The sequence below is a fragment of the Anopheles arabiensis genome, chromosome 2 (assembly GCF_016920715.1).
Source record: "Anopheles arabiensis isolate DONGOLA chromosome 2, AaraD3, whole genome shotgun sequence".
NCBI classification, from domain to species: domain Eukaryota; kingdom Metazoa; phylum Arthropoda; class Insecta; order Diptera; family Culicidae; genus Anopheles; species Anopheles arabiensis.
The window spans coordinates 85,996,956-86,022,221 of NC_053517.1; the positions used below are offsets into that span (position 1 = coordinate 85,996,956).

Here is a 25,266-nt window from a genome sequence, read left to right on the forward strand (position 1 = left end):
TCTCTCTTATTTTTACATAGTCAATGAAGTTTGTTCCAATTAGAGTATTGGTAATATGCGCATTTGATGTTGATGAAGTGATATGATGGTCTTATTTATCAAATGACTAATTATGTAATAAATAAATAAAGAAATAAATCACTAAATTAATAAATAAATAAACAAATAAGTAAATGATCACATTTTCTAAAATTAAGTAAGTAAGTAAGTACTACATTTTCCATCATTTTATTAAAAGTAAACCGCTTTGGTAAAATTTGTTTTGACACGCTACCTGTTGGAAATAAGCAGTACTAGCACCACCTATGCTGCATGCTGTTTGCAAGTGTTGCATGCAAGTGTTGCATGCAAGCAGCGAAAAGCTTAGAAGTTCTCAGAAAAGCTCATGAAACGACAAGTTCCTAGAATGGGTTGTAGCAGAAAAGGCGAGACATCCGAAGGCTAGTTTTCCTGACAGCCTAAAATGACTTTCGTCTGTCAAATCTGTCTTTTATACGGCGGACGATCGGTACGAGGCTTGAGCCCACGGCGGACATGATGTTGTGTCGTGCAAGTGGTCGAATGTACTACGGGACGACCCGACATTTGATGTGTATCCACCATGTTTGTTAATTACCTCAGAGGATTGTGGTGGATTGCTTATAGCAATGTCTTAGGTGTAATCAAGTAGCCATTGGTTACAGCAACCGTGGTTACACTGAATATCGAATAAATGTAGTTAGTCTTAGTTCACTCTTAGAACGGTTTACATCGTCTTTTAATCGCTCCCACATTGGTGACCCCGACGTGATCTCCGGATTGTTATTAGTTCTCCTAATTTGAAAATTTGTGAACGAACATGTCTACCGAAAACGTTTCTAACGAAGAAACTTCCCCTGCTACTGCAGCCGTTTCGGTTAAACTTCCGGAATTCTGGAAGAACGATCCATCGTTGTGGTTTTCGCAAGCTGAAATTCAGTTTTTGTTGGCCGGCGTTCATAAGGATGAAACAAAATTTTATCATATTGTCGCTAAACTCGAACAATCCGTGCTTTGTCATATCGCCGATTATGTAAAACAGCCTCCTGCGACAGGAAAATATGAAGCCGTTAAGCAGCGCCTCATATCTCGATTCGAGCTCACGGAACAAGCCAAAATGGATCAGCTACTTGGATCGTACGATTTTGGAGACCTTCGTCCTACGCATCTTTTATCTGTGGTGGATTGCTTATAGCAATGTCTTAGGTGTAATCAAGTAGCCATTGGTTACAGCAACCGTGGTTACACTGAATATCGAATAAATGTAGTTAGTCTTAGTTCACTCTTAGAACGGTTTACATCGTCTTTTAATCGCTCCCACAGGATGAATACCACATATCTTTCATTTTGATAAATAAGAATTCGAAGTTACCTTTCATGTTTGACAGTTCATACTCTTCAGTGATTATATAGAACAAACGCAAACACAACTTAAATAACTAACAACATGTTCTATTCATACAAACCTTTTCAGTAGTTGTTCGGTAATGGTCTGTTTGTCGTGAGTGTTAAACTTGAATAATTTTTAGCTTTGTGTTTCCCTCGTGTTCCGATCTACGAGTTATTTTATCCAAAACTCAAACCCTCGTTAGTACATCACACTATCACACCCAACAAATCTCCACACGACTGCGGAACAACAGCTCAGCTGGGCTAATTTTCCTGCCCATTGCCCAGCCGATACCTGGCTGCCAAGGGAAAGGTCAAGCTGGGCATTAATTTTCCACCAATAACCCGTACACACCCTCATCCCACTCGGCCAAATCATTCTGCCAAGTTCACAGTGACACGGAGCGTAGTATCTGGCATGCAAAACAGTTTATCATGCACCGTTCGGAGACGTCGTCGACGCTAGTCGACGTTGCCTTCCCTTCGACTGCCCCCCAGGGCAGTTGACAGCCCAAGAGCGGCAACAATTCAGTGACCTGATTTTTATGCAAATCATCGATTGATAATTAATATGCAAACTTCCGATCCGGTGTGGGAGTACAGCGGTTGTATATAGAAAAATGCAATAAAAGAAGGTAGCATTAATTCAATTTTTCTTTCCTTTACAGCCCGATCTTGTAATAGAAGGATGGCCAAGTTTCTGGTTAAAACATGACTGTGTTTTTATTTTTTTTTATTTGATTCTCGCCTTCCTATCTGAACGCCGTCCGCTCTTCGGTACGATAAAGTAATAAATATATACAAAATGCTGGTACAGCATGGTCACCGAACACACACGGCACACCCTCCCGCGGGCCGCCACTCTCTGGCCTGGCCTGGTGCGATCGATTATGATCGATGCCGACGAAGACGGGCTTTGAAGGGGTAAAGATAAAAGGGGGGGGAGAGGGTTTTTTTTTCTTCTTCTGTTGTTGCTAGTTGCTTGCTTGGTGCTTGGTTTACTCTGCGGCTGCAGGTTTGTTAAACGGGCAACAATATATATGTATATGGTACAATAAAATGGTTTCGTTATTTAACATTACACTGTAAACTGGGGAGGGTCGTGCTTGTTTTCCTCTTCTACTGATATCCTGGTTCCTGCACTCTCTATCTCTGGCACTCTACAACTAGCTACCGCGCTCTCAGTCGACAGTCGACGACAAAGTCCAGTGTCGCTAGCGCACCCGATCGAATACGATCGTACTCGATCTGCATCGGAATGTGCAAGCTCTTGCTGTGTCCACCTATCGCGGTCCTATGTTCCTGCCGTGGGTGTGATGATATGTACAGATTTTTTTCTTGTTTGTTTTACTGTTTGCAATTTGATACGTGTTGCGCCTCTTCCCGTTTCTACTACTAGTACACTTTTAAAGGCACCAGGTTACTGGTGCTGAACCAGTTTTCGTTTCATTAGTTAACACCAATTAGCTAGCAAAAAAGACCTATGGCTAGTGACTTGCCTTTTGTATCTCTCTCTTTCTCTCTCTCTATTTCTCTCTCTCTCTCTCTTTCTCTCTCCATTTCTATTTATCTGTCTCAAGCACCTTAAATTTGTTGCTAATCACTCGTTCGATTCTTCACTGGATGGACACATTGGAAATCTTAAGACCGGCACTACGACCCTACTCTTCGCTGGTTTTCCCGCTGTACGCGACTGATGAAATCCAACCAGACAAGCAATCTGTTGTCTGTTCTGCCTGCTTGATGTACACACATGCCCGTTTGATGCTGCTCACCCGTTGAGATCAATTTCGGTGTTTGATGTTTTTATTTTCTTCTCGTAAGCTCCTCTATGTGTGTGAGCATTTGTTTGTTCTGTCTAGTCCATCCGACACGTACACACACACACACACATTTGGTGGCAGTTTCGCGATAGGGATTGTCTTGGAGTTGTGCTGCGGCAGTTGCAACGAACGTTTTTCAATTCATTCCTCCCATTCTATTTCCAATTGCGATCGCTCCAATTTTCCCGGCTAACCTCAACGCATGGAACTAGCAGCGGCTGACAAGGTACGCTCCCAGCAAGAAACCCGCGAGGGCTGTTGTAATACTGACACTGGTGCCGGTGATCGTGGAAGCTCCATTTCCGCTGTACCCGTCCGGATCCGGCTGATCGTCGGTGTCTGCTACGTTGTGGGAGTGGGGGCGTTTGTGTCGGGGGAGGTGGTGGAGAAAAAAATCAGACGAAAAGAACAGATAACAAAAGATAACACACATCGGTTGGTTCATGAGATTTGACACTGACAATCACACATTTACGGCAAAGGTGCTCCACTACGGCGTGTGCATAGCGGCGCTCGCAACAGCCGTGTACGTGATCGGTCGTATATAAAGTCATTGCAGAAGGTAGAAATGGCAAAATCAGTGTTTGTAAGGAAAAGATACACGGAAAAGTAAGCACAACTAGCACGGCGCGTGGTGTAAACGTGATGCGTAGCAAATGAAAGAAGGAAACAAAACAATATAAACGAATCGGTACTAACGCAACTAAAGTGCGATCACATCTCGATCGGATCTGTTTTTAGCCCTGGTTTGAGGAACGAAACATCCCTTTTTCCGATTGTTTGCGACTTTAAACGATCTTTGCGGTACGCCGGCACGCACAAGTTTGGCACATTTGGTAAGCTGCGGCTAGCAGGAGAATCTGTATCGATTCCCCTATTTGCAGGGGGATGAAACGGACGCACTCTATGGGCTGTATGTTTTGTGGGCATCATAATTTACGCTTCTTTTTAACAACTTTAAACAGGCGGGTTGGTGGTGTGTATCTGCTGATCGAACACATCTCTGCTTGTTAAGAGCACACGGACACACCAGACACACTGATGCTGTTCCAGTCGGATACATCATCTGGCTGGCATTCATCCTCATGCTGCGCGTGTACACGTGTGGGTAGAAAAGAGTGTGTCCGGAGTTGGTAGGACAGCACGGATAATAGTAGCGTTTGTTTGTTTGTTTTTGGTTTTGGTTTGTTACAATTAATTGCAAGGCAAGAGAGAAAAAAAAAACAACAACATGTAAGAAAAAGAAAAGAAGAAACAAAATAAAACAAATCAGTGTTGGTAGTTTAATCAGGTGAGCAGTTGAACATGAGCATGTTGTGCGCTAAGGATGCATTGCTAATCTCAATAAAACGATTCGTGCAGTACGATGCAGGTGCAGAGCTAAGTTCTACTTTCGTGCAGCAGTTGCATTGTCGTGCCCTTTTTGGACGCCAATTGTGCTGGGATGTGTTTGGTGGCTTCCCGTGATCGTGTTCATGCGATGGATTGTTGGAGCTTTCTTTTGCCAAGCGTTTCAATCCTGTCTGAACGTGCAGTTATGAGATGCAGACTGTACACTACATAGGTGCGGGAACTACGAAGTAGCGACTACTGTTGTTCATCTTTCTATTGGTGCATCGAGCGAAATCTCCCAAAGCATTCGAGTAGAGTGAAGGTTTTAGTAATTTCTCATTCCAATCGGCGTTCCGAACTACAGTCGAAACATTGGCAATTTTGGGGAAATTGATTTCTATGTTTTGACTACCATTTCAAATGCGCTATTGATCAGCCTCTATGAACCATTATGACCAACTGAAACACCTTTTAATGTGACGATTTGGTTAGTTCATGCATCATTGAACACATCGCGTAACTATTTGGATTAGTAACGAAAGAAGAAACTCCCAGCTCCGGTTAAGTAAGACGGAAAGTGTTGAAAAGTAAACCTAATCATGCTTGCAAATCAACCCAAATGTGCTTGTGTTTGTGTATTTGTGTGCATGTCAATGTGTATCGTGCCACGCCACAGGTGTATCAATATTTTTTACTGTGCTTTCTACCACTGCCTACCACTGATGCGGGGCTACTACTACTACGCTAGGCGGTGAGTGGGTTTCAGCAATCGTTTCAGGCATCATTTTGTCAAACTACTATCAAACTACTTCACTCCCGAGGTGCGTGAGTGCTGCTACGGTGCTATCAGAAGGCTATCACACATGATTTGGATTTGGATACCTTCCACCCCGACGGGCAACGAATGCACCATCGGGTACGTACATAGTACGGTTGTTGTAACGATCGGAAATGGCAATGGGGTAGTTTGCAGTACCCCATTCACCTCCGGTCGTTCAACGTGGCTTTTCGGTGAAACCGACCTGCTGTAGCTGTAACAGTTTGTGGAGGAGGGAGGATCAACGCGACAAGTGTCCAGGCACGGATGCAGCTGGGGTTTGCTTTTGACTTGTGAACAGCACGGTACAAGAGTAGGTAGAGGTGGTTGTTGTGAAGGGCAATGGAACATCTGGTTTTGGTTTAGTTTCTAAGAACTCGGGTTATTTGGTTTAATCACAAATGGCTTATCTTATACGTATTAGAGCGAAAAAATAGAGCGATGCACGATCAGGGATGTCTGTTAGAATGGGGTTCGTTGTTAGATCACATAAAAGAGACGCATTATACGCAAATTGGGGAGGTAACAGTACATTAACATCGTCCAATCGTTAGAAGGGCATCTGTTTTTTGCTGACGTCTGACGATCGGTTCCGGTTACGGTTATCGATGGATCGGTTTTTATTTGACATGCTCTGCTTGTCACCCTAGCCACGGAGACACTGAGGAAACTGATCACCGGGATGAAAGCATTCGATATGAAAGATATGAGAGCAAGTGTATTAGATACAGAGCAGTAAACACAAACCTTAGCGAGGAAGACTCTCTAGGAAAGGCGCTACAAAACACAACAGAGCAAACAAGAGCAGGACAGAAGATAGCGGATAGTAGTAAGAGCGGGATGCAGTTGCTAGGAAAAAGGGGAGCCAGCGTCCGGCCCTACAGTTTTACAGAGAGTTGCGACTGAACGGTTGATGCTCATCGATACCTACAAGATAATGGACAGAAATGGCGTTAGACGAAGACGAAGGCGACACTACGGCGAGCGGGAGACAACTACTGGATCAATCCCCTGGATCAACCCGAGAACAATTTCACTACAATATACGGACACACGGCGACACATGTAGCGTATTATTGAGTAATAGCTTTACTACACCGGGCGAATGCCCTGCCTGTTCCCCCCCGGGTCCGAAAGCGGAGACATGTAAAACACAACCGTGACCCTGAGCACGGACGGAGCTGGCGAAGCTACTTTGCATTCTGAGCACAGTCCGATGACTTGCGAACGATTACAAACATACACACACACATATACAAATGGAAGAGCAAACGGGCGTATAAAGGATGAGACAGACTTGATCGGGTACGACGACCTTGCCGAGCTGTCAAAAATCTGACAGCCGTACGATCATGGTGACCTCGCTGATTGGGGACTTGGGATTGCTTTGTCAAGAAGTTGGAAAAGGATAGGAAGAGCAGGAAGAAAGGGAGAGGTAGAGCGTACAGGTAGGTTTGGTCGGTTTCACTTACCGGCATCCTGAGCCAAATCTCCAATATCGTAGGGATGTTCGTCGGATTTTTGCAATCGTACATTACCTAGCGTGTTGAAGGTCGACGGTGTGTTCTTGCAGCCGTACCACCAGTGGGCCGTCGGGCGCGGGAACGGTGGGTCGGACTGGTCAACCTGCAAGGAAAGAAAGACGTGGATCGTGGTGACGATTTGAGTGTGATTAGCGATTCCACACGACGCACGCCCGGCATTGAATGGTTTTGGGGCCGGACCGAGCATACTAAACACGGTAGTCGCTTACCGTGAACGTTCTATCGTTAAACCGATAGTACTTGTCGTCCTTGAAGAAGTAGGTGTACCCGTTGGTGTACTGCAGCGCGGCATCGACACTGTTCGGCACACCCTCCCAGTTCGAGATGGGCTTCGGGTAGGTCGACTTGACCGGTGGCCGCTTCAGCGGATCGAACCGCCAGAATTTGCTCCCTTTGTAGAAGTAGATCTTGCCGTTGCCGCCCCATACCATCGCTGCATCGAGATGGTCGGGCACGCCGGTGAAACCTTCGCTGATCTCCTTGGGGTAGTCGCCGTCGATCGTGCGGCCCTGGTACCGCCAGTACTTGGTGCCCTGGAAGAAGTAAGTCTTGCCATTTTTGTACGTAAACGCGGCATCGATGTTGCCTGCAAAGTGACGGAAAGGGGTGGGAAAGTTTGGTTAGAAGAATGGAAGAAGAATTGGGAGTAAGATGGGTCCTATACCGGGCAGTCCTGGCCAACCGTCGGAGATTTTCTTCGGATAGCCCTCGGCGACGGCGTTCTCCGTCAGCTTGTAGTACTTATCGCCCTTGAAGGCGTAGGTGCTTCCGTCGGCAGTGTTGAATATGGCGTCGATCTTTGGTGAGGTGCACAGCTCCGAGTCCATTTCCGTGGGTGTCTTCGGTCGGGGCGTTCGGGTCGGTGTAGCACCGGCACCACCGCCTGGATTTCTCGTCTTCGTTCCGTACAGCGTTTGAATGCCCTGTTTGAGAAGCAAACCGAGTGTGAAAATAAACTCCCGTTAAACTGGAAGATCTTGTCTTGATTGTCCTACCTGAATATCGTCGGAATCTAACCGAAACACGGGATCATAACCACGGTAGAACGGTGCCATCAGGGCCGATCGTACGTCCGAGTGACTCAAACCCAGCGAGTGGCCAAACTCGTGCGCTGCCACCTGGAACAGATTTGTCCCGCGTGGCTTATCAATCGTCCACTGTTCGGCGTCGTCAAAGTGTGCATCACCACCGTACACGGGGAAGTACGCGTGGGCCAGGGTGCCGCCCGGTCCGTCAAACGGATCACCATCTCCATGTTCGTTCTCCTCGAACCTAATGTCAATATGAACGGCACCCGTTTTCTTCGGCGTAAAGCGCAAATCCGTGTACTCGCTCCACACGCCAAACGCTTTCGCGATCTCCTTATCCACCGCCGTCCGTTCCAGCCGCCTCGGGTACTTGGATATCCGGTAGGTAAGATCCTTCACCTTCCAGCGACTGCCCTGCAGGGCGTAGCGCTTCGAACGGGTGTCGGACCCAAAGCCAACCTTATCCTTCACGCCACACCGGGGCAGTGACATGAGCTGCATCGTTTCGCCATCCAGCTCGCCGGTAACATTCAGCCCGGCAAAGCTCTGAAACTCCATGATGGCTTTCTCCCAGGTGTCCTGGTCCAGCAGGTTCCCGCTCGTCGGGTTGCGATACTTCGGGCTTAGGTACCCAAACTGTGAGAGGTAGAGCTGTGACGAAGAGAGAGATTGAGATTGATCTGTTATTTGTGTCTGATTGTACACGATACGTTCATTGACGGGCGATAAACAAACGACCGACAGGAAATGCATGACTACAGCTCAGCAACACAACTGCCCAGTAGACATTCATCTTAAAGACTAGCGTACGGGTTCTCCTCCCGTAGCTTGATCTCACCGCGTACGTAGCAATCCTCACGTGGTGTACTTGCGCTGTAACCCCACTCAAACAGGTCATTATTCTGGCAGCCGAGATTAGCGATTCCAGACAGGTGCCGCACGCCAAGCATAGGTGGCTGTTTGCTTGGGCAAAATATGAGCGCAGAAAATTACCCGAAAGCTTAACAGTCCTGCACACGTTGCACCAACAACGTGTGGCTCTTCATTTGACGTCCGAAAGTCCGCTGCCCGCCGACGTGCATCGCGTGTATGTGTCTGGATGCACAATCTGATCGATCATCAATTAATATTTATGACGACAGCATTCCGCGCACGAACTGTCCGATGCCGCTGCCTCGACACTGGCCGCGACATCTCGCAAGAAGCCATTTTTCATAGCACAAGGTGCAATATTTATTTGCGATCAACGCGTGCACCGAATCCTACATCTTACCGATCTTTAAAAGATCCTCCCAATCCGAAGGGCAAAGCGGTTTGCAGGTTCAGTCAGTTCATTCGAAAGGCATCGAATTTGCATCGAATCGCATACAATTTGTCAGCTGTCAGCTGATTCCCGGCGGGCGGGCTTTGGTGGGCGCTCTAATCGCGATAATGATTCCATTCTCATCATCATACCCTCATCCTCTTCATTCTCCGATGGGGATGAGTTCCCGAGCCTTAATTAGCCAATCTTGTAACTGAAGCGTGACACTACACACTACGCGCGCACACAGCAGAGATGTAATTGCTTGTAATAACTCGCTGCTCGTTTTTGTGTGTGTTTGTTTTTGTTGTTATTTTGTTGCTCTTTCTCGTTCCCTTTCGTTGCAAAATGAATTCAGAATTCTAAGGAGCACTCGAGGGTTGACGAGGGAGTCGCCGGGACGGAACATTCCAGCATGGACTTTGCCAGCAAACAACAAACAACCATGAATGGCGTCGTGCTGACGGTGCTGAGTGAGTGTCGCTCGTGTTTATTTTCGCATCCCATCTTTTTCAGCCTGCCTATTTGTCAGGGTGATGATGAAAAGCACCTTTATTATGGGCTTAAAAGCCAAGGTTGGAAGATTTATGAAATGAGGTGGATTTGTTTTTTTTTTTAAAATCACGTTATCTTCTTGTTGGCGATCACCAACAGCTGTGAGTAGCAAAATTGAAATTAAGTAACAAAACTGTATCACGGCATTCAATAACACTGTAGATTCCTCGCGGAGAATCCAATGTACTGTTTGGTGTTTAAACATATGGTCACTGATAGGCCAAACATTCTTGATCAACGCTCCACTCTTGCTTGAAAGTTCAACGGAAATTCCGGAACATCAAACAACACTGCTCTGAAATGCCATCTCAACAAAGCATCAAAACCATTTAACCTTTCGACCATTCCGCTATCACTTGTAGCTTCTGTCCGTTCCCATGCCTCTATTTCTGGCCTTCCCGTGGCGCAATGACTGCACAGTGGACGCTACTCTTCGGGGTGGAGCCCTTCGTCTGTGAACGGTCAAGGATTTAGGGATTGGGTGACTACAGTGCCCAGATAAGCGGCCCGGGGTCATCGTATCACAGGCAACAGGAGTTTATTGTTAAAGGCCACGGTACGGCTACGGAACGTTGTGTATAAATCAACGAGCAATTGAATCAAATGGTAATTAAGAAGCACCGTACGTTTGGACGAAATCGCCTTACGCCGTCTACACGTAACCTGCAGCGCCACCACGCTTAACACAGTGATGTAAGATGTTATCAGCGATTAGAAATTGGTAGCTGGCACGTGCCGATGGCTGCAGCAAGGTTGGCAGCCGAAGGGGTTTGCAATTTTCGTATCGATCGAGCAGTGAGTTTACTGAGCCGAGTGCCAGAAGTGAGAGGAAGTCATAAATAGTCGGACGCTCCTGTGGCGGCGCTATACATACATTAAGGCAGAGTCACGATCGAGAGCCGTGGGGATGTCGGCATCATTACCTTCCCACCCCCTTGGGAACCGAAATAGGTGGCGACGTAATGGACCGTCGGCCGTCGGCCAATATTTGACTCGTTCAGGCTGGATTGTGCTTATTGTCCCACACGGTTCAAATAACACACATGTTGAGGATATTGTTTATTGAAGGCACTGTTGAGGCATAAGAAATTGGAGCACACTGCAAGCGACCTGGATTATCGAGTGTTTTCGAACCCGAAGCGTCCAAAGGCTCACACAATCTACCAACAACCTTCAACAGCTTGTGATGTGGGTTTACTGTGCCGAGCGGGATGCCGATGTCCGCTCGAGATTGATTATCTGTTTTTATATTTTGCATGCCACCCCACTGACTGGAGAGGATGCAAATTTAAATGACCTAAAAAGTAGAGTGGGACTGCAGTTGCACGTGCAGTGCGCTTACATGGACGTTACGGAAACGTGCACAAAGAGCGAGCGATGGATGGTGGGACGGGAAGGATAGAGAACAAGCTGCCTACTATCGCCGCAAGGGACGAGCGATATGCGCTCGTGCCTGATCCACGCGAAGATGCGCATGGTTGCCAACAAGGGGGATAGGATGTGAGTAATAAGCGGATGCAGCAGCGGTGGGTGAGATAAGATATTTTCGTCACTTTTATGGTGGCACTCGTTGCGGTGGCATGGTGGAGCTTTAAATAGTAAACAAGCCAGCCAGTGCTATGCCAAGTAATTGTTGTCACGAGCACGGGCGTAAGTCGTATTACGCTGTCATACGCTGGAGTAGTAAATATTGTTCTGCGTTGAGTCATGGGCTTTGTCGGTGGATCTTGTAACCCTACGGTTAGCCGCTTTATGAAATCGGTTTTGAGGTAATTCGCACAAAGGGTCAAAAGACGATAGAACGATTGGAGCAAAATGTCGTCTCATCTTTAAGCAAATGCATGATAACTTATTTGTTTAATTGTCAACCAGCGCAGCGAGCAATGTAAAAGCCAACACTACCGGTCGGAACAGAATGCGAACGCCGACCAGTTCATTTGTAATCAATAAACACATCAACGCGGAAGGTTAATCGCGCATCTCAGGCGTGTCCGATTTGCGTCCGCACTTCCTATTGCTACCACTGCTGCTGCTACTGCTACTACTACTACTAGCACTGGCAAGCCCGGAACTCAGCGCGGCAGTGGGGCAAGTTAATCGCGCACATACCATCCCGGGGGCACCGGGCCACATGCACAACCATTGAGAGGGAATGGTGAGAGTGTCTGTGAGGGCGCCACCCCGCGGTATCAGACGCGGGCTGCATGAATAGTAAATCAAAGCTCATCATTGTTGCGGGCTGGTGCGGAAGAACTGTAGACAGAACGAGAGAGAGACACTGGATGCAAGCTAGTTGGGAGGGCGGGTTCGATGGCAATGAAAAATCATAAACCCACCGGCAAAGTCTCCCCCCCCTCCTACCCATTAGGGCAGAGTGTAGCTTCCCAAGTGGAGGTGGAAGGAGGTGGTGCGCATGATACGACACTGCCACCGTTGTTCGTTCGATCGATGTAAAGGAAGGAAGGGCGAATGGTTGTTGGTGCTCGTGGCGGTGGTGGTGGACTGTGCAAATAATGAACTGCCACAATGCCACCGAACAGGGCGGGGAGGGGATAAAGTTGGAACGGATTGAATGACCTATGCTGGCATGTGATTCTAGCGCACAGACCAATCGTGGTATCGCACTGAAACCAAATTGTGACACTTATTTCGGACACCGCGGCAGAAGGTGGAAGCTAGGAGGAATTGCTCGAGGCCGATTCGATTATTATGCTGCGAGCGATACAATGCACCCACGAGCATTGTGGCGCATGGGAATTTCGTTGGCCAGCGTGGAAAAACTGACTGTGCGGAAGGAGAGACGAAATCTTTGCACCGTCCGGTTTAGGTAAGAAACGGCAGCTCCGACAAGAGCGACATCTATCACGGAAGATTTGGCAGGAAGAACCTCGAGCGTTTGGTGGCGATCGTTAGCTACGGGGAAGACATCGCGGAACACGCGAGGTGACACGAGAACTGGGTGACGGCGGGGTGAGTTCATTCAACTCTCGCGGTGCAGCGTGAACCAGGTGGTGACTTAATGGCTGACCATCTCCTCCCCCATCGATTTTAACTGTCGCCGACGGTCGCTGTTGTGTGTGTGACTAATAGGTTGTTAGAGGGTGAAGAAGTGGCTGATGGCGCCACCGCACTAGACAGCCGGGTGAGGAAAACGGAATCAGATAATGTTCCCCAGGGGCTCATAGTGGTTGCTCCTGAATAGAATTAGAATGGATTCTTCGTTCAGTTTTTGTTTGATTCAATGTCTTTAATAACAACATAAAAAAAGCCCATTACCTTCCGCACCCATCAGGCAAGCGAAAGACGCATGTGTGTGACAAACACGTTGTTTTTTTATGATTTATCTGTGTGTTTGTTCCTGGTTCGAAGCTTCGCTATCTTCCACCGGTACGTGTAATCTTTTTCATTCCATCGTTCACTCTCTCTCTCTCTCTCGCTCTCCTTCCTTCAAACCTCTAAGTCGATAATCACCGAAGATTGCTCACGATTAGGCTACACTCTTAGCGAAGCGAGAACCTCACATAGAAAAAAAAGAACAACATCAGCGCATTCATCACTGGCAGCACCATGATGCATGTTCGAGGGGTAGTTAGATTATTATTTACAACCACCACTTGCACGAACTCGTCAACGATGTGGCAGTGTGTGTGAGTGAGTGTGTTTGGTGGCAGTGCTGTACAATTACAGGCAAATCGTACCCACAATCCCCGCATCAGAACCGGTGGGGTGGTTTTAACGGCGGTTGGCTTTGATTTTTCGCTATCGCATCAGGAAGCAAATGCGTCAAGATTTGGCGAGCTCGTGTCTGGCTGCAGTGTACGTGCCCCGGTGGCTTCGTGGACCGACAGCTTCTTGATCATCGTGGATAGAATGAACAATTCCTTTCGTGCTGCTGCTGCTGCTGCTGCTTATCGCCCGCACGCCCTGGTGAAACTGGGCCAACAGAGTTGCCTGCGTCAAAGAATGAACGGCGCAATGATTGACCTCAACAACGCCATGCTGGAATTCTTTCCAAAACCTTGAAGATGGCCTCACGGCGAGTAGGAGTTTGACGCTGTATCTCCGACGAGGATTGCAACACACACACACACCCTAGCTCGAGGGTGGATTCTTATCGGTTTGTTATCGATGACGAAAGTCGCACAGTACACCTTTAACCTTCAACTCGCAGCACTACACACATAGTGCCGGTTGGTTTCGATAGTGAAGGAGCTGGGCGCTGCAAGTGATTGTACCGTTGAGTAGGTTCGGTCTTTCGGGGACATTCCCTGTGCGCCGGCTTCCTGTGGGTGAGTAACTTCCCTCCAATGGAGTGCCAGGAAATGACAAAAGGTTCAACCGATTCCGCAGGCAATTTAGCACGCGCTTTGAGCTTGGATGACACTGTTGGGATCGTTGGAATGCACCAACGTACGGATCAGTGCGGAAGAGAAGTCACATTGCAATCCGCAATTAATTGCATAACGCCAGCACTGACCTTTGTTGCAGTGCAGTGTGCACCGGCAGAGCAGTGTGTATTCCGCTTGTGTGTGTGTGCATTTAACCCGCGCTGACGACGGTGATTCGTTTGTATCACCTGCTTATGGGGCATTTAGCGAGATGCCCGGATCGGGTGACGTTGACGGCTTTAGTGATAGCCAGAGGAAGGGACGGGTGGGGTTTAGGGCAACAATTCATTAAGCGTTAATTGAATGGACGAGTTAAAGATCAAATCCATAAACGCTACGCTGAACTTTACTGAACCGGCAACAATGCAGGTCCGCTCGCGGGTTGTGTCTCTCTCTCTCTCTCGCTCGTAGAGCTCTCGACTCTATTTCCCCGTGGTGCAACATGATCGCTTACATGCACTTCCTAACAGATGGCCCTACAACCCGAGAAATAGTGTGCAGCGAGTCAAATAGTACCTTTATTCTACGAACGAGCTGCTGAATCATTTCGGTGTGATTTGTCATGTTCGCTCCCCCGCGGGAGGTGTGTACGGCGTGGGTTGATTAAACTTTCCCGAGAAGTCGCCAGATGTTGGTAGCCACATCTGCTGGGATTGATTCCGTATGGATTGACGATGAGTAATATTGTGCTTTGTCTTTTGATCTTCAATTGATCGAACGTCGTTTGCTACTTACAATGATACGGATCCGATCAACGCTTTGTGCATTAAAACGAGCCAGAAAACTCATAACAATAGTTTCACAAAAAGAGCGAGAATACTGTTTGAAGCTTTGGATATTTTTGGATGCCTTTAAACCGATTCCTCACGATGCGTTGCCCAATTTACCGGGATGAGTATCACTTATGATCGGAATCGATTCCAAAACCCATTCAGAGTTCAATTGGTTCAAGATCGCAGCAAACAGGAACCGAAACACAAACAAACAAAACTACTCTCCAAAAAACTGCTGATTGAACCATCATCATCATCGCGGTAGAAGATGTACACTGTTTTTTTCATCTTCTTCTATTGCTTCTGCTCCACGCGGTACGATTACTAACGCGTGCTTCCAGGAAAGTCCACTCGTCGTACGGCTCGGGTGAAGGAGGCGATTAACGGTGCCGTTGCGGCGAAGTCACGGCGTACCGTCGAAGAAGTTATCTTGCGAACGAAACGCAAGCGCACCAAGCCGGTTTCGGAGCGTGACTCATCGGAGAAGCCTCTCGCCGTGCGGGAGCGTTTCATGACGTCACAGCTACACCAAAGCTCTGTTTGCGAGTTTTGGAGGGTGGAAGTTGATTGGACCATATACATTTTTTCAATCTTAGCATTATTAAGCTTCGACGAGGTGTGTGTGTATTATTTTTTGCTATTTCTGATAATTCATGTTAGTTGAGGCGCAATAATAAGCCTGCTGAAGGAATGTCGATTCACTTTTTAACGTCAATGGAGCTCTGGAACCGAACCGACCGTCCACGTGGCTTGTTTCCTTTACATGTTACTGTGTTCGATCGAAAATGTCCGATTTACATACTGGGAAACGGAAGGTGTGTGCTGGCTTGGACAAAAACACCAAAGTCACAGTGAGACGCCACACCGTACTTCGTGGGAAGGTGGAATGGACGAATGGAACATAAACATATCCTGGGCCCCGAAAGTCACGCAATGTTCGGTAGTATTTTTAACGGGGCAAGGTAGGGACACAAAAACGTAACAGTAACATTAACCGGCGGGTCGATATGAGGACGTGTTCTTGAACGGGCTGGACACTGGACGTCACGTGGACGGTGAGGGTTTTGATTAACAAAAACAAAGCCAGCAAGAAGAAAGCAAGGAATATAATTAACGGTAAAGGCTCTTTTAACCCCCGAAAAAAGTCACAACCACACACACAAAAACCATCCGTTTGAGGTGGGTGCGTTGACCTAGGGCTGGATCCCTGGCCGTGTTCCTGCTGGCGACGGGAAGTGAAAAGCCAAAAAGGGGAAAGCAAAGGGTGAGAACTATAGCGAAGCAATGCGAGGTGAACAGTCATTCGTAGGGCGGTGACATTCAGCGGGCTCCCGCCCTGACCAAAACTTGGAAAATCGATGCAAGGTGTGATTCGAAAACGTAAAGTTCAACCGGAACTCGTTCGGAGGTTTGCCGAGTAGAGCCGAGTTCTCAGACAGTGGAGGCAGTAGAAATTGCCGGTGATAATTTATGACCCGTTCGTGCCTTTCCTGAAGATGGTTGCACTAGCTAGACTTAGCGCGGGAGACTTATTTTTAAAAACGAAACTCTGAAAGGTTAATTTAGGCTCCGTCTGGGTTTGTAGCGAGAACGTGCGAGCTTCTTTCTATTTTCAAAACGTGCTAAAATGGCTGAATTTAACGTTTGACGCCCGCTTGGAAGAAAGCTCTCCATGTGACCTACAGAGCTGTACACAGGCTGGCTAGTTATCCTTGAGAAAGGTTCATCATAGTAGGCCATCGGGTGTAGTACAAGGTTTCGTGAGGATGGTAACATGCGGCCCCTAGCGGGTTACTAAGAAGTTGCTTCATAATAACTCAAACCTTAAAGCATGTGGAATGTGGAATTTCGCCGAGCACGTTTAGCTCAACGTGAAGCTATTTTAGAAACAATGCATAGAGCCTTAAAAATAGTTTACTGTGGGTACATTCTTTGGTGCCGTTTGCAGCAAAAGAATCATATTCAACTTCAAAAACGGCAACTCAGCCGGAGAAAGTGTTGTGCCGAATGTGCGGAAGGCGGAACCTACTAAACTTTGCGTCCATCTTCCCCCATACGGTGGAAGGACATGTCGCGTTCTGGAAAGACTTCCCTTGGCACGCGACTGGCACTGCATACAGGCGAGGCCTCACGGCAAATGTCCTTTTCCATAAACTGGCAACAGTGATTTGCCGTGAGGACACCCGAGCAGAAACGATTTACCGCCCCGTGCGCCGTATGCGGCGCTGTGCAATGAGAGTATAATTTCTGCACACACTACCTGGGAAGCTGAGCGGTCGAACCGATCCCCGGACCCGGACCGTCCACCGGGGCTGTACGTGACATAAATTATTAGAAAAAAGTGGACAAATTGCAGCAAGATTTATGGCCGACGTGGCGCACTTAAATGAGCCGAGCCTGCGATGGCCATCGGGTAACCTTAGGGTCGATTTAGTTCGTCGAGCTTGTCAGGTTTGCAAGTAAGCAGTCGTTACTGGGCTCCAGCGTGTTCTTGGAAAAGGTTTTATTGCTTTGCAACGATATGATAATGATGATATTTATATTTTTTTGATGTTGCTCCATGACCGGCCCCGTTCTAAGAAATGGTGGGCATTTAATATTCTAGCCACATTAAGCGTGAGTCAAGACTACATAGTTTAATGTTGTTTGATAGCTGGCATGAGCTTGTGGTTGGGCTCACATTTCAAGCGAAACTCTTCTATCATAAAGCATTGATAATGAAATCAACGTAACCATTCTTCGAAAGAATACAAATGTCACTTGTTGAATGGCAGACGCCACTTCTTTAGAGGACAATTGAAAAGTAAAGAAAGCAATGAACCCTAAGTGACTAATACCATTTCTCCAAGGAGTGTGAATCATTTACTCGTGATGAGTTTGATGCCGCTCAACACATAATGGTAAAGACCTATTAATTCACACGCACCACCGAATGTCTAATCATCTAATTTGATGTCAATATTCATTCAACCGACAGGTATCGATGGCATCAGCACCCACTCAGTACATACAGGTGAACAAACGATTGAAGTTAAGCTAACAACACTCTGACACTAACCCATCGACCAACTGTACCAACGATCACGCTGACGAAAAAAGGAACAATTCAAATGGGGAGGTTCTTGTACAAAAAAAACCCCAAAACAAAGCCACCAGCTGGACAAATGTTCGTGCCGGAGGACATTAAAAATAGATTACACGGCTGGGCGGCTGTTGTCAGTTCACAGCCATTGGCTGAAACATCCCAGCTATGATGCGCGTATGAGAAGCGGTCGCAACAACAGCAAAAAAAAAGCAGTATTCCACACCCGTCCAGTCATCCTCTAATGCTGGCAACTCATTTACACTTCCGATCGAGCCGTTTTTGCAAACCTCTTGCAAACCCCCGGCGATAACAAACTAGTTTTGCAAGCGGACACCGGTGACAGTACGCTTGCTGGCCCCAACCCTTGACCTTGTGACGATGCCTTTCGCGCAGCCGATCACCGCTTTGGCCCGCTGGTGACGGTCAAATGACAGCTAGATTAGGAGTTGCAGTAGTTGCCCAGCGTGTGCCTACGCAAAGTTGCACCCGGGACAGTGCGTTAGCATTCGCGTTGATGTGGAAGATAACCCTCTGGGTGAAGGAATTTAAATGAGAGCTCCCTCCGGTTGTTCAACGTTTGAATTGAGCTTAATTAAAACGAACTCCATGGTGTGTTCTTACGCCGTCTTGTGGCAGATTGAGATCGTTAGCGTTCGTTAGCCAGCTTCCAAGCCCGAATAATCTGCTTCCCGAAATTTTAAGACGACATTTTCACCTACTTTCATCCTGCCTCATGGGTGACTTACCTCAGCCTGTGGTGTGGTCGAGACGGGCGATGCAGTGCCAGTTGCACATGCACCCACCAGCACGATCGCCAGCGCCCGTATCCAGTGTGCGTGATTGCGTAGCATCGTGGCGTCGTTCCGTTGCCGCGGGTAGTGGTGGTGGAGGGCGGGGCAGCTGTTGGTGGCGGGTTCGCGCACTTGCGCTCGTCGAGCGCTAATTGCAATATGGTTGTAATCTCGATCTCGAGCGCTAACGGGGGAGGCTCCGCTTTAGTCCAACATCTAGATTCTGTAACGATAAGATGGCGCGAGTGTGAGTGAGTGGACAGGAGTGTGCGGATCAGAAACCCTTTTCGTTTGCGTGCGACCGTGAAGTGCAGCGTGCGTGAAGGTGGATGAAATTGGGTGGAAATCCCACCCAATGACTGCCTCGCTGTGACAATGTTATTAGAAGGAAATGCAGCAAAACGAAGTCTTGCAGTTAGAACAAAAACATTGATAGTCGGTCAAATTTTCGCCAACAAATGTCAAACACTACATTGTAGATCGAACTGTGGGTAGGGACGACAAACGACTGGGCAAATATGTTACACCACGCAAGGTAAACCTCGTTCCTCGGCCGCTCGTTCGTTCGGGGATAGAATGTTCTCCCCAACTTGTTCACCCTCATCGAACACTCCGCCGCGTCCGTGTGGTAAAAATTGGAATATTTTAGCTGCACAATCATCACACGGCGGTGTCCAGCACACGTATAGTGAAGGCCACAAGCATTACACAAACACACACACACATACACACACACAGATATGGGCAGCACACACTGGGAAGGCAATTTAAACGGGAGCAGTCATCGTCAATTCTAATTGCCTCCAACCATGACCGCCGGTGATGTTCGTTGGGGTTTTTTTTCTGTTTTTGTGCTGACGCTCCCGAGAAGAAAAATAACCCGCCTCGCTTTCATACAAATTCGTCTAAATGTCGGGAAATTGTAGGGAAAATTGTACGGAAAATTTCCGATCCCGATTAAACGCTTCCGCTGCTGCGACCACTGCTGGATCATTTCGTGCAGTTGCAGGCTGGTGGAGTGTATGTGTGTGTGTGTTGTGCGCGGACAGAAGCAAAACATCCCGCCAAACGGGCTGTTGTTTTGTTTGGATTAGATCAGCGATGCACTATCAGCAGCCAGGTACAACCTCCACACGGGCACGAGAGGCCAACCATGTGAGACCGCCGCTTCGTTCTCTCCCCGCGATCCGGGGTGGTCAAGGTTTTTCTTCCGCTCTTGTGCCACCACGACCACCGGGCGGAAGTTGACATCGACATTCATTCGGTTGACTGCAGCCGATCAGATAAAAGAAAAAGCTAAACCCGATCATCGCGGTCACTGCACAGGTTGTGTTGTGGATGGTCTGGATTTTTTCGAGGTAACCAAAAGTGCTCCCCAAATTACGGTTAACCTTCTCCAATTGGGGAGATTAGTTACCGGAGCGAGTATGGTTGTGATACGGGTTTTATTTTCGTCTTTTCGACTCCACTTACACCGCACTCACACAATCACTCTGAAGGGGTAGTCGGTTGGCTATCTTATCAGCTACGCCTGCTCGGGAATGTGTGAGGCTTGCGAAATTGGAACCGCCTCACCTACACGAAACACGGGGCAGGTATGCCCGCTATCTAATCTATTCTAAGGTCTGGTCTGGTGGGTTAGTATCGCAACTATGCAAACAGTTGCCCCTTTGGCTGAGTGGCAATAGAGCATGGGGACGACATCCATTTGTAAAGGTGTGCCCCGAACTGTTTTGATGAAACATAAGCTACAAGTTTATTAAAATAGGGAATGCAGCAGTTCTGCTGATTCTGAGGAAAGGTTTCCATTTACCATAAGCACTTCATGACTGCGTACCGCGCAGTTTGTATGCAGATCAGAACTGTTGTGTATATGTGTGTGTGTGTGTGTGTTGAAACCAAGACCATAAGCGTGATGGATGGTGAAAGACCCTTTCGAACCACTCACGGCACGTCAACGACCAGACGCTGGCCACCTCTCCCAAAACCAAGTGCGGAAAAAGAAAACAAAATCTCACCATAAGGTAATGAGCTGATTTGCATAACGCACTGCCGGTTGAGTGGGGACTCCCTTTTTATTGGAGTGTGGACAGTGGATATCTCATCGATCGTATGCAAAGTAACGTCGAGACAAAGACACGACGCGCGGCACAATTAGCCGCTTCGAGCACAACACAAAACACAGCGAGAATGGCCTCCACTTGTCACTTTAGACTGTGCAAAGAGTTGCAGTACAGGGCTGGTTTTTGTTTTGAGCTACCATCGGAAGATGATCCATCGCCTGAGCGCATACAAAGCGCACAGCACGGTGAATCGGGATGGAATAAATTAGTGCGTCGATTGGGTGTGTAAAAATTATCTTCACGTCCGCGCACGCTCTCGCACCCGTTCCTCTTGAGTCTTGAGGTCGGCTCCAAGCCGGCTTGACGTCACGTGTGGCGGTGGTGCGATGGCGATTTGCGAAGCCTTAGACTGTGTAAGGGCATGCCAGGAAGCGTGAAGGACGTTCGGCAGGTCGGTGAGTCGGTGAGTTGACCACCTTTCAATTTGTGCGTAAGAGCAACGGAGAGTTGCGTTTAGAATTTACGATTACTTGCGCCGAAAGGTGCGTAAAGCTGTGAAAGAAGGCAACGCAGCAGAGCATCGTCCTGCCCGCCCGAGACTGACCATGATAAGCACCCGGGCCGATACCGCTTTCATAAAAGGAACACTCGGAAAAGGATCAAGTTTTCCAGTCACGGCCAGCACGCTCCGTTGTCGTGAACCATATTTAGCGTATCATTAGCAAAAAAAAAAAAACAAACGGTATGCCAATCGAGATTCGTGGTCGGCGCAATTCGGTTCAAGGAAGTGAGGCGTGAGCGTTTCTTCAGTTACCGCGGGCGCGGGTCTAACGCACCTCAAGGGCACCGTAGGGCACACACACTCGATGGAGTGAATATTCAAATCATCCCATCACCCAGGTGGAATACTAAACGAAGCACACAGTGGGACAGTGGATGGGAACAGAAAAGAAACAACAAACGGCGGGACAAGCCTGCGTGAGATGAGCTGCTTGATTCTGGCCACAAGAAATGGGCGGGAGAGGGTAGTGGGGATGGATAACGAGTAAATGAGATTACTCATGCAAAAGGTAAAAGCGCGGCCCGCGGGCACGTCGATCGAGCTTGCGATCTTGCGTGAGCGGAAACATCGCACCGCTCTGGGGCTAGAATCACACGCTCCGTCACGTTTTGCGCTCGATAAGTCGCACCGGACAAAGGCATGCAAAGCAGATCGTCGCTCTCTACTACAAACTGGGCAAAGTGTCTATTACTGGTGCAAAATTGATGAGAATCGGTGTACGATGTACGGTGTGGCGAGTAGCCAAAAATAGTAAACGCTCACACGATCGATTAAAGACGGGAACAAGCTGGACAATTCCCCTTTTTTACACGGTGTGCTTCCTTCCTTTAGGCTCAGATGAATGGCTTGGCGTCGTTAAATGAGATTAGCGAACGCAGGTTTGTTTACGCATTTTCGCACCTGCAGCGTGTTAGTAGATTGTACTCGTTATTTGTTATTATCGCTCCACCCGTTGGTCCACGTTCCCACGAAGTCCCACGAGCGTTGGCGAGAGAATGCATCAAAACAAATCAATCTACACAGCTGACGGGGGAAATGCATTCTCACTGCGAGGTTGTGTATTTTTGTTCGGTTTGTTGCTTTTGTTTAAAAAAAAAAGCAGACATAACAATGCTCGCAGCTTGAACGCCGATAACCGGGAAAGTTTGTTTGGTGCATCGAGCAAGTTAAGGCATTGGTCACAAGAGCAGACAGGGAAATGCTTCCGTGTTTGATGTCGTTTTCTTTTCCTTTTTTTACCCTTTTACTCTATATCCAAATATGTTTGGGCTGCTCGCTATAGTAACCGAGGGGGGAATATTTTGGGAGTTTTTTTTACGCGAGGGTTGTTTGGTTAGCATTTAGCTGCGAATACACTTCTAGACTGTTGTTGTTTCACATTGATTTTCTTATGTTCTGATTCTTTTATTTATTGAAATGCTTTGCTGGAATTAGTCGTCTTACATTATGTCTCGCTAGTCTGTATTGTCTCAAGTCTTCGTGCCTGATAAGCGAGGAACGCCCAGGCACATATTATCTCACCACGATTGTTTGAATAGAACTGCCTAATGAGGTTATCATGGTGAAGGTGCAGTGCAGATTGCAGATTGCGGTCACTTCACCAAGCTATCTCGGTGTAGCCAGTACCGTAATCCGTAAAACAAGGGTTTGTTGTGCGGGGTTGCCAAGCATAAAAATGTCTCACTACGAGCCTCACCGCGAGAGCCGGACTTCCGTAACTCTCAAGAAAGCGTCGCGAAATATCAAATTTCATGTCGAATCAATTTATCGGCGCTGTTTTGAAAGCTTCCCACAGGCATCAACTGCACCACTGTTCTGGCTATTGGCAATGACAGTGGCTTTTACACGTAACAGAGCAAAACGCTTCGCAACACACCCTTTAACTCTCTCTCTCTCCGTTTGTCTTACTTTCCCGTGTATTCCCCCGAACGCACCCAAATGCGTCCCATTTTTGTGCCGGGTGACAATTTGTCGCCACGCATGAACGATTCCACCAGGCGGCTGACGGGGACCAGACTTGACAGATCGCGATCGCCCCCGCCAGCGCGATGGTGCAATGCAGCAACGCAACGAATTCACGCGCCAAACGCTTTACGGACAAACCGCTGTGAAATACAGTGGCAAGATTTGCTAACTTTGCGCCGATTTGTCCTCCCGCCTGTTCCGGTTCCAGTTGATCACACACACACACTGTTCGGGGGCAATGCTTGCTTGCTTGCTGTTGCTCTCTACTTCATTTCATCTCATTCACCCTGCCTGCATCGTGTAGCACTGCATTTTGGTGACTCGAAAAGATAACCCTCGATAAACACTCACACTACAAGACACGTGCTCTGCAGGATTTCTTTCACTCGAAGCGACGAACTCGCCCGTTCGTCGATGGAGCAGCCCGGTGTACGGTGTGAGTCACTTGCTTTCAGCAGCAATCGACACAGCGATATCACTGGCACTGGCAGCACTGGCCGGTCCGACACTGTTGAATGACTGATTCACTAGCTTCCCTCAACTTGTCACACATACACACACACATACACGCGCGCTCAGTAGCACCAGCTTAGTAGTGTCGAAAATTCGAACCCAGGAAGCAAACAATGATTTAAGAGAAAACAAAAAAAAAAGAACAACCGAATCACTATCAGACAGTAGTAGTAAGCACCTGGTTTCTTAGCTCCACCGAAACGGTACGGTCCCGTGACTTGCCGTGTTTGCGTGCAAAGCCCCGGTTTTGGCGTTTCTAACGTGTCCTCGCAGTGTGGACTGAGGGTAAAGGATGGTGCAAAACAATCAAGTGAACGAGACTAACCGAAAAACGGACAGCAAACACTCGCGACGCACGACGACTACTGGAACGGCACGGCACTCACCATCTATTGAAGCTCGATAACGTTGAGCGCAACATATTTATAAAAGAAATCTCTCGCTGAAGCGCGGTCCGGCACGGTGAGCACGTGAGATTCGTGAGCCGAGAGAACTGCCGAGGCTCGTGAGACTGAGTGATGGGCAGGTGGTGGTGGTGCACTTTGGGCCGGTCCGAACCGAATCGACGGCCATAAATGCATGTGGTGGAAGTAATTTAACGGTGAATTGCTGAAAAATGTATTTAGTTTTTGTTTGAAATTGAAGTTAATTTTAAAACGTTTGTCATTAAGCGTGATTCAACATTGAGGATGAATGATTTCAGTTCAAAATTCTAGAAAGGATGAAAGAAAAGTCTTACAAAAAGTAGTTACAGGAATACTTAATAGCATTTAAAACTCACGTCAAGTGCTGCACAAGAAAAGCAGATAACAAGTATAACATTGTGGTACAATTAATAGCAACATGAAAGGAAAGCTTTGATTTAACTCGAAATATTTTGAAATTTTCAGTCATTGAAAATAAAAATAATACAAATAAACACATTCGAACATAACATGAAGGTGGGTTTTACTTTAAAAAGTTAAAATAATTTTCTAGATTATTCCAAAGGATTTGAGATCATTTTTTATAATATTTAGCATAACGTCCCTATGTGAACAAGCCGGTTTGTATAGGCTGATTCGAGACTTATTCAGTACTGAGTAACAAATAGTGTGTCCTTGCTATAAGGAAACTATAAATTCTAGGGTTGTACCCAAGATGGGCGAGTTGTTAAGTCGTGTACCGCTGAACCGACCCCATTTTAAAGATGAAGACAGTGAATGTATTTATTTTTTAAATATATTTAAATTTTTTAAATTATATTTTCATATAAGGATCGACTCAATTCAAAGTAAACATGCAAAGCAATTTAAAAATTGATGCAATTGATTTTTA

General features: G+C 47.3%; 1 protein-coding gene across 8 annotated transcripts; it reads right to left on the reverse strand.

Moving 5' to 3' along the window:
- Nucleotides 1–2,104: 2,104 nt before the first annotated feature.
- Nucleotides 2,105–24,364, reverse strand: LOC120905478 (matrix metalloproteinase-14). Of its 8 annotated transcripts, XM_040316335.1 has the most exons (8): nt 23,788–24,354; nt 18,802–19,069; nt 7,919–8,602; nt 7,588–7,846; nt 7,133–7,509; nt 6,852–7,005; nt 6,127–6,306; nt 3,671–4,318 (listed from the first exon to the last, which is right to left on the reverse strand). In XM_040316335.1, exons 2-7 carry the CDS (start codon nt 18,904–18,906, stop codon nt 6,266–6,268), a joined length of 1,620 nt encoding a protein of 539 aa, XP_040172269.1. In that variant the 5' UTR covers nt 18,907–19,069; nt 23,788–24,354; the 3' UTR covers nt 3,671–4,318; nt 6,127–6,265. The 8 variants fall into 8 exon arrangements, with proteins under 8 accessions (XP_040172232.1, XP_040172224.1, XP_040172261.1 ...); XM_040316298.1 differs by lacking the exons at nt 3,671–4,318; nt 6,127–6,306 and adding an exon at nt 2,105–3,572 and having other exon boundaries at nt 24,275–24,364; XM_040316290.1 differs by lacking the exons at nt 3,671–4,318; nt 6,127–6,306 and adding an exon at nt 2,105–3,572 and having other exon boundaries at nt 24,128–24,354.
- Nucleotides 24,365–25,266: the final 902 nt, after the last annotated feature.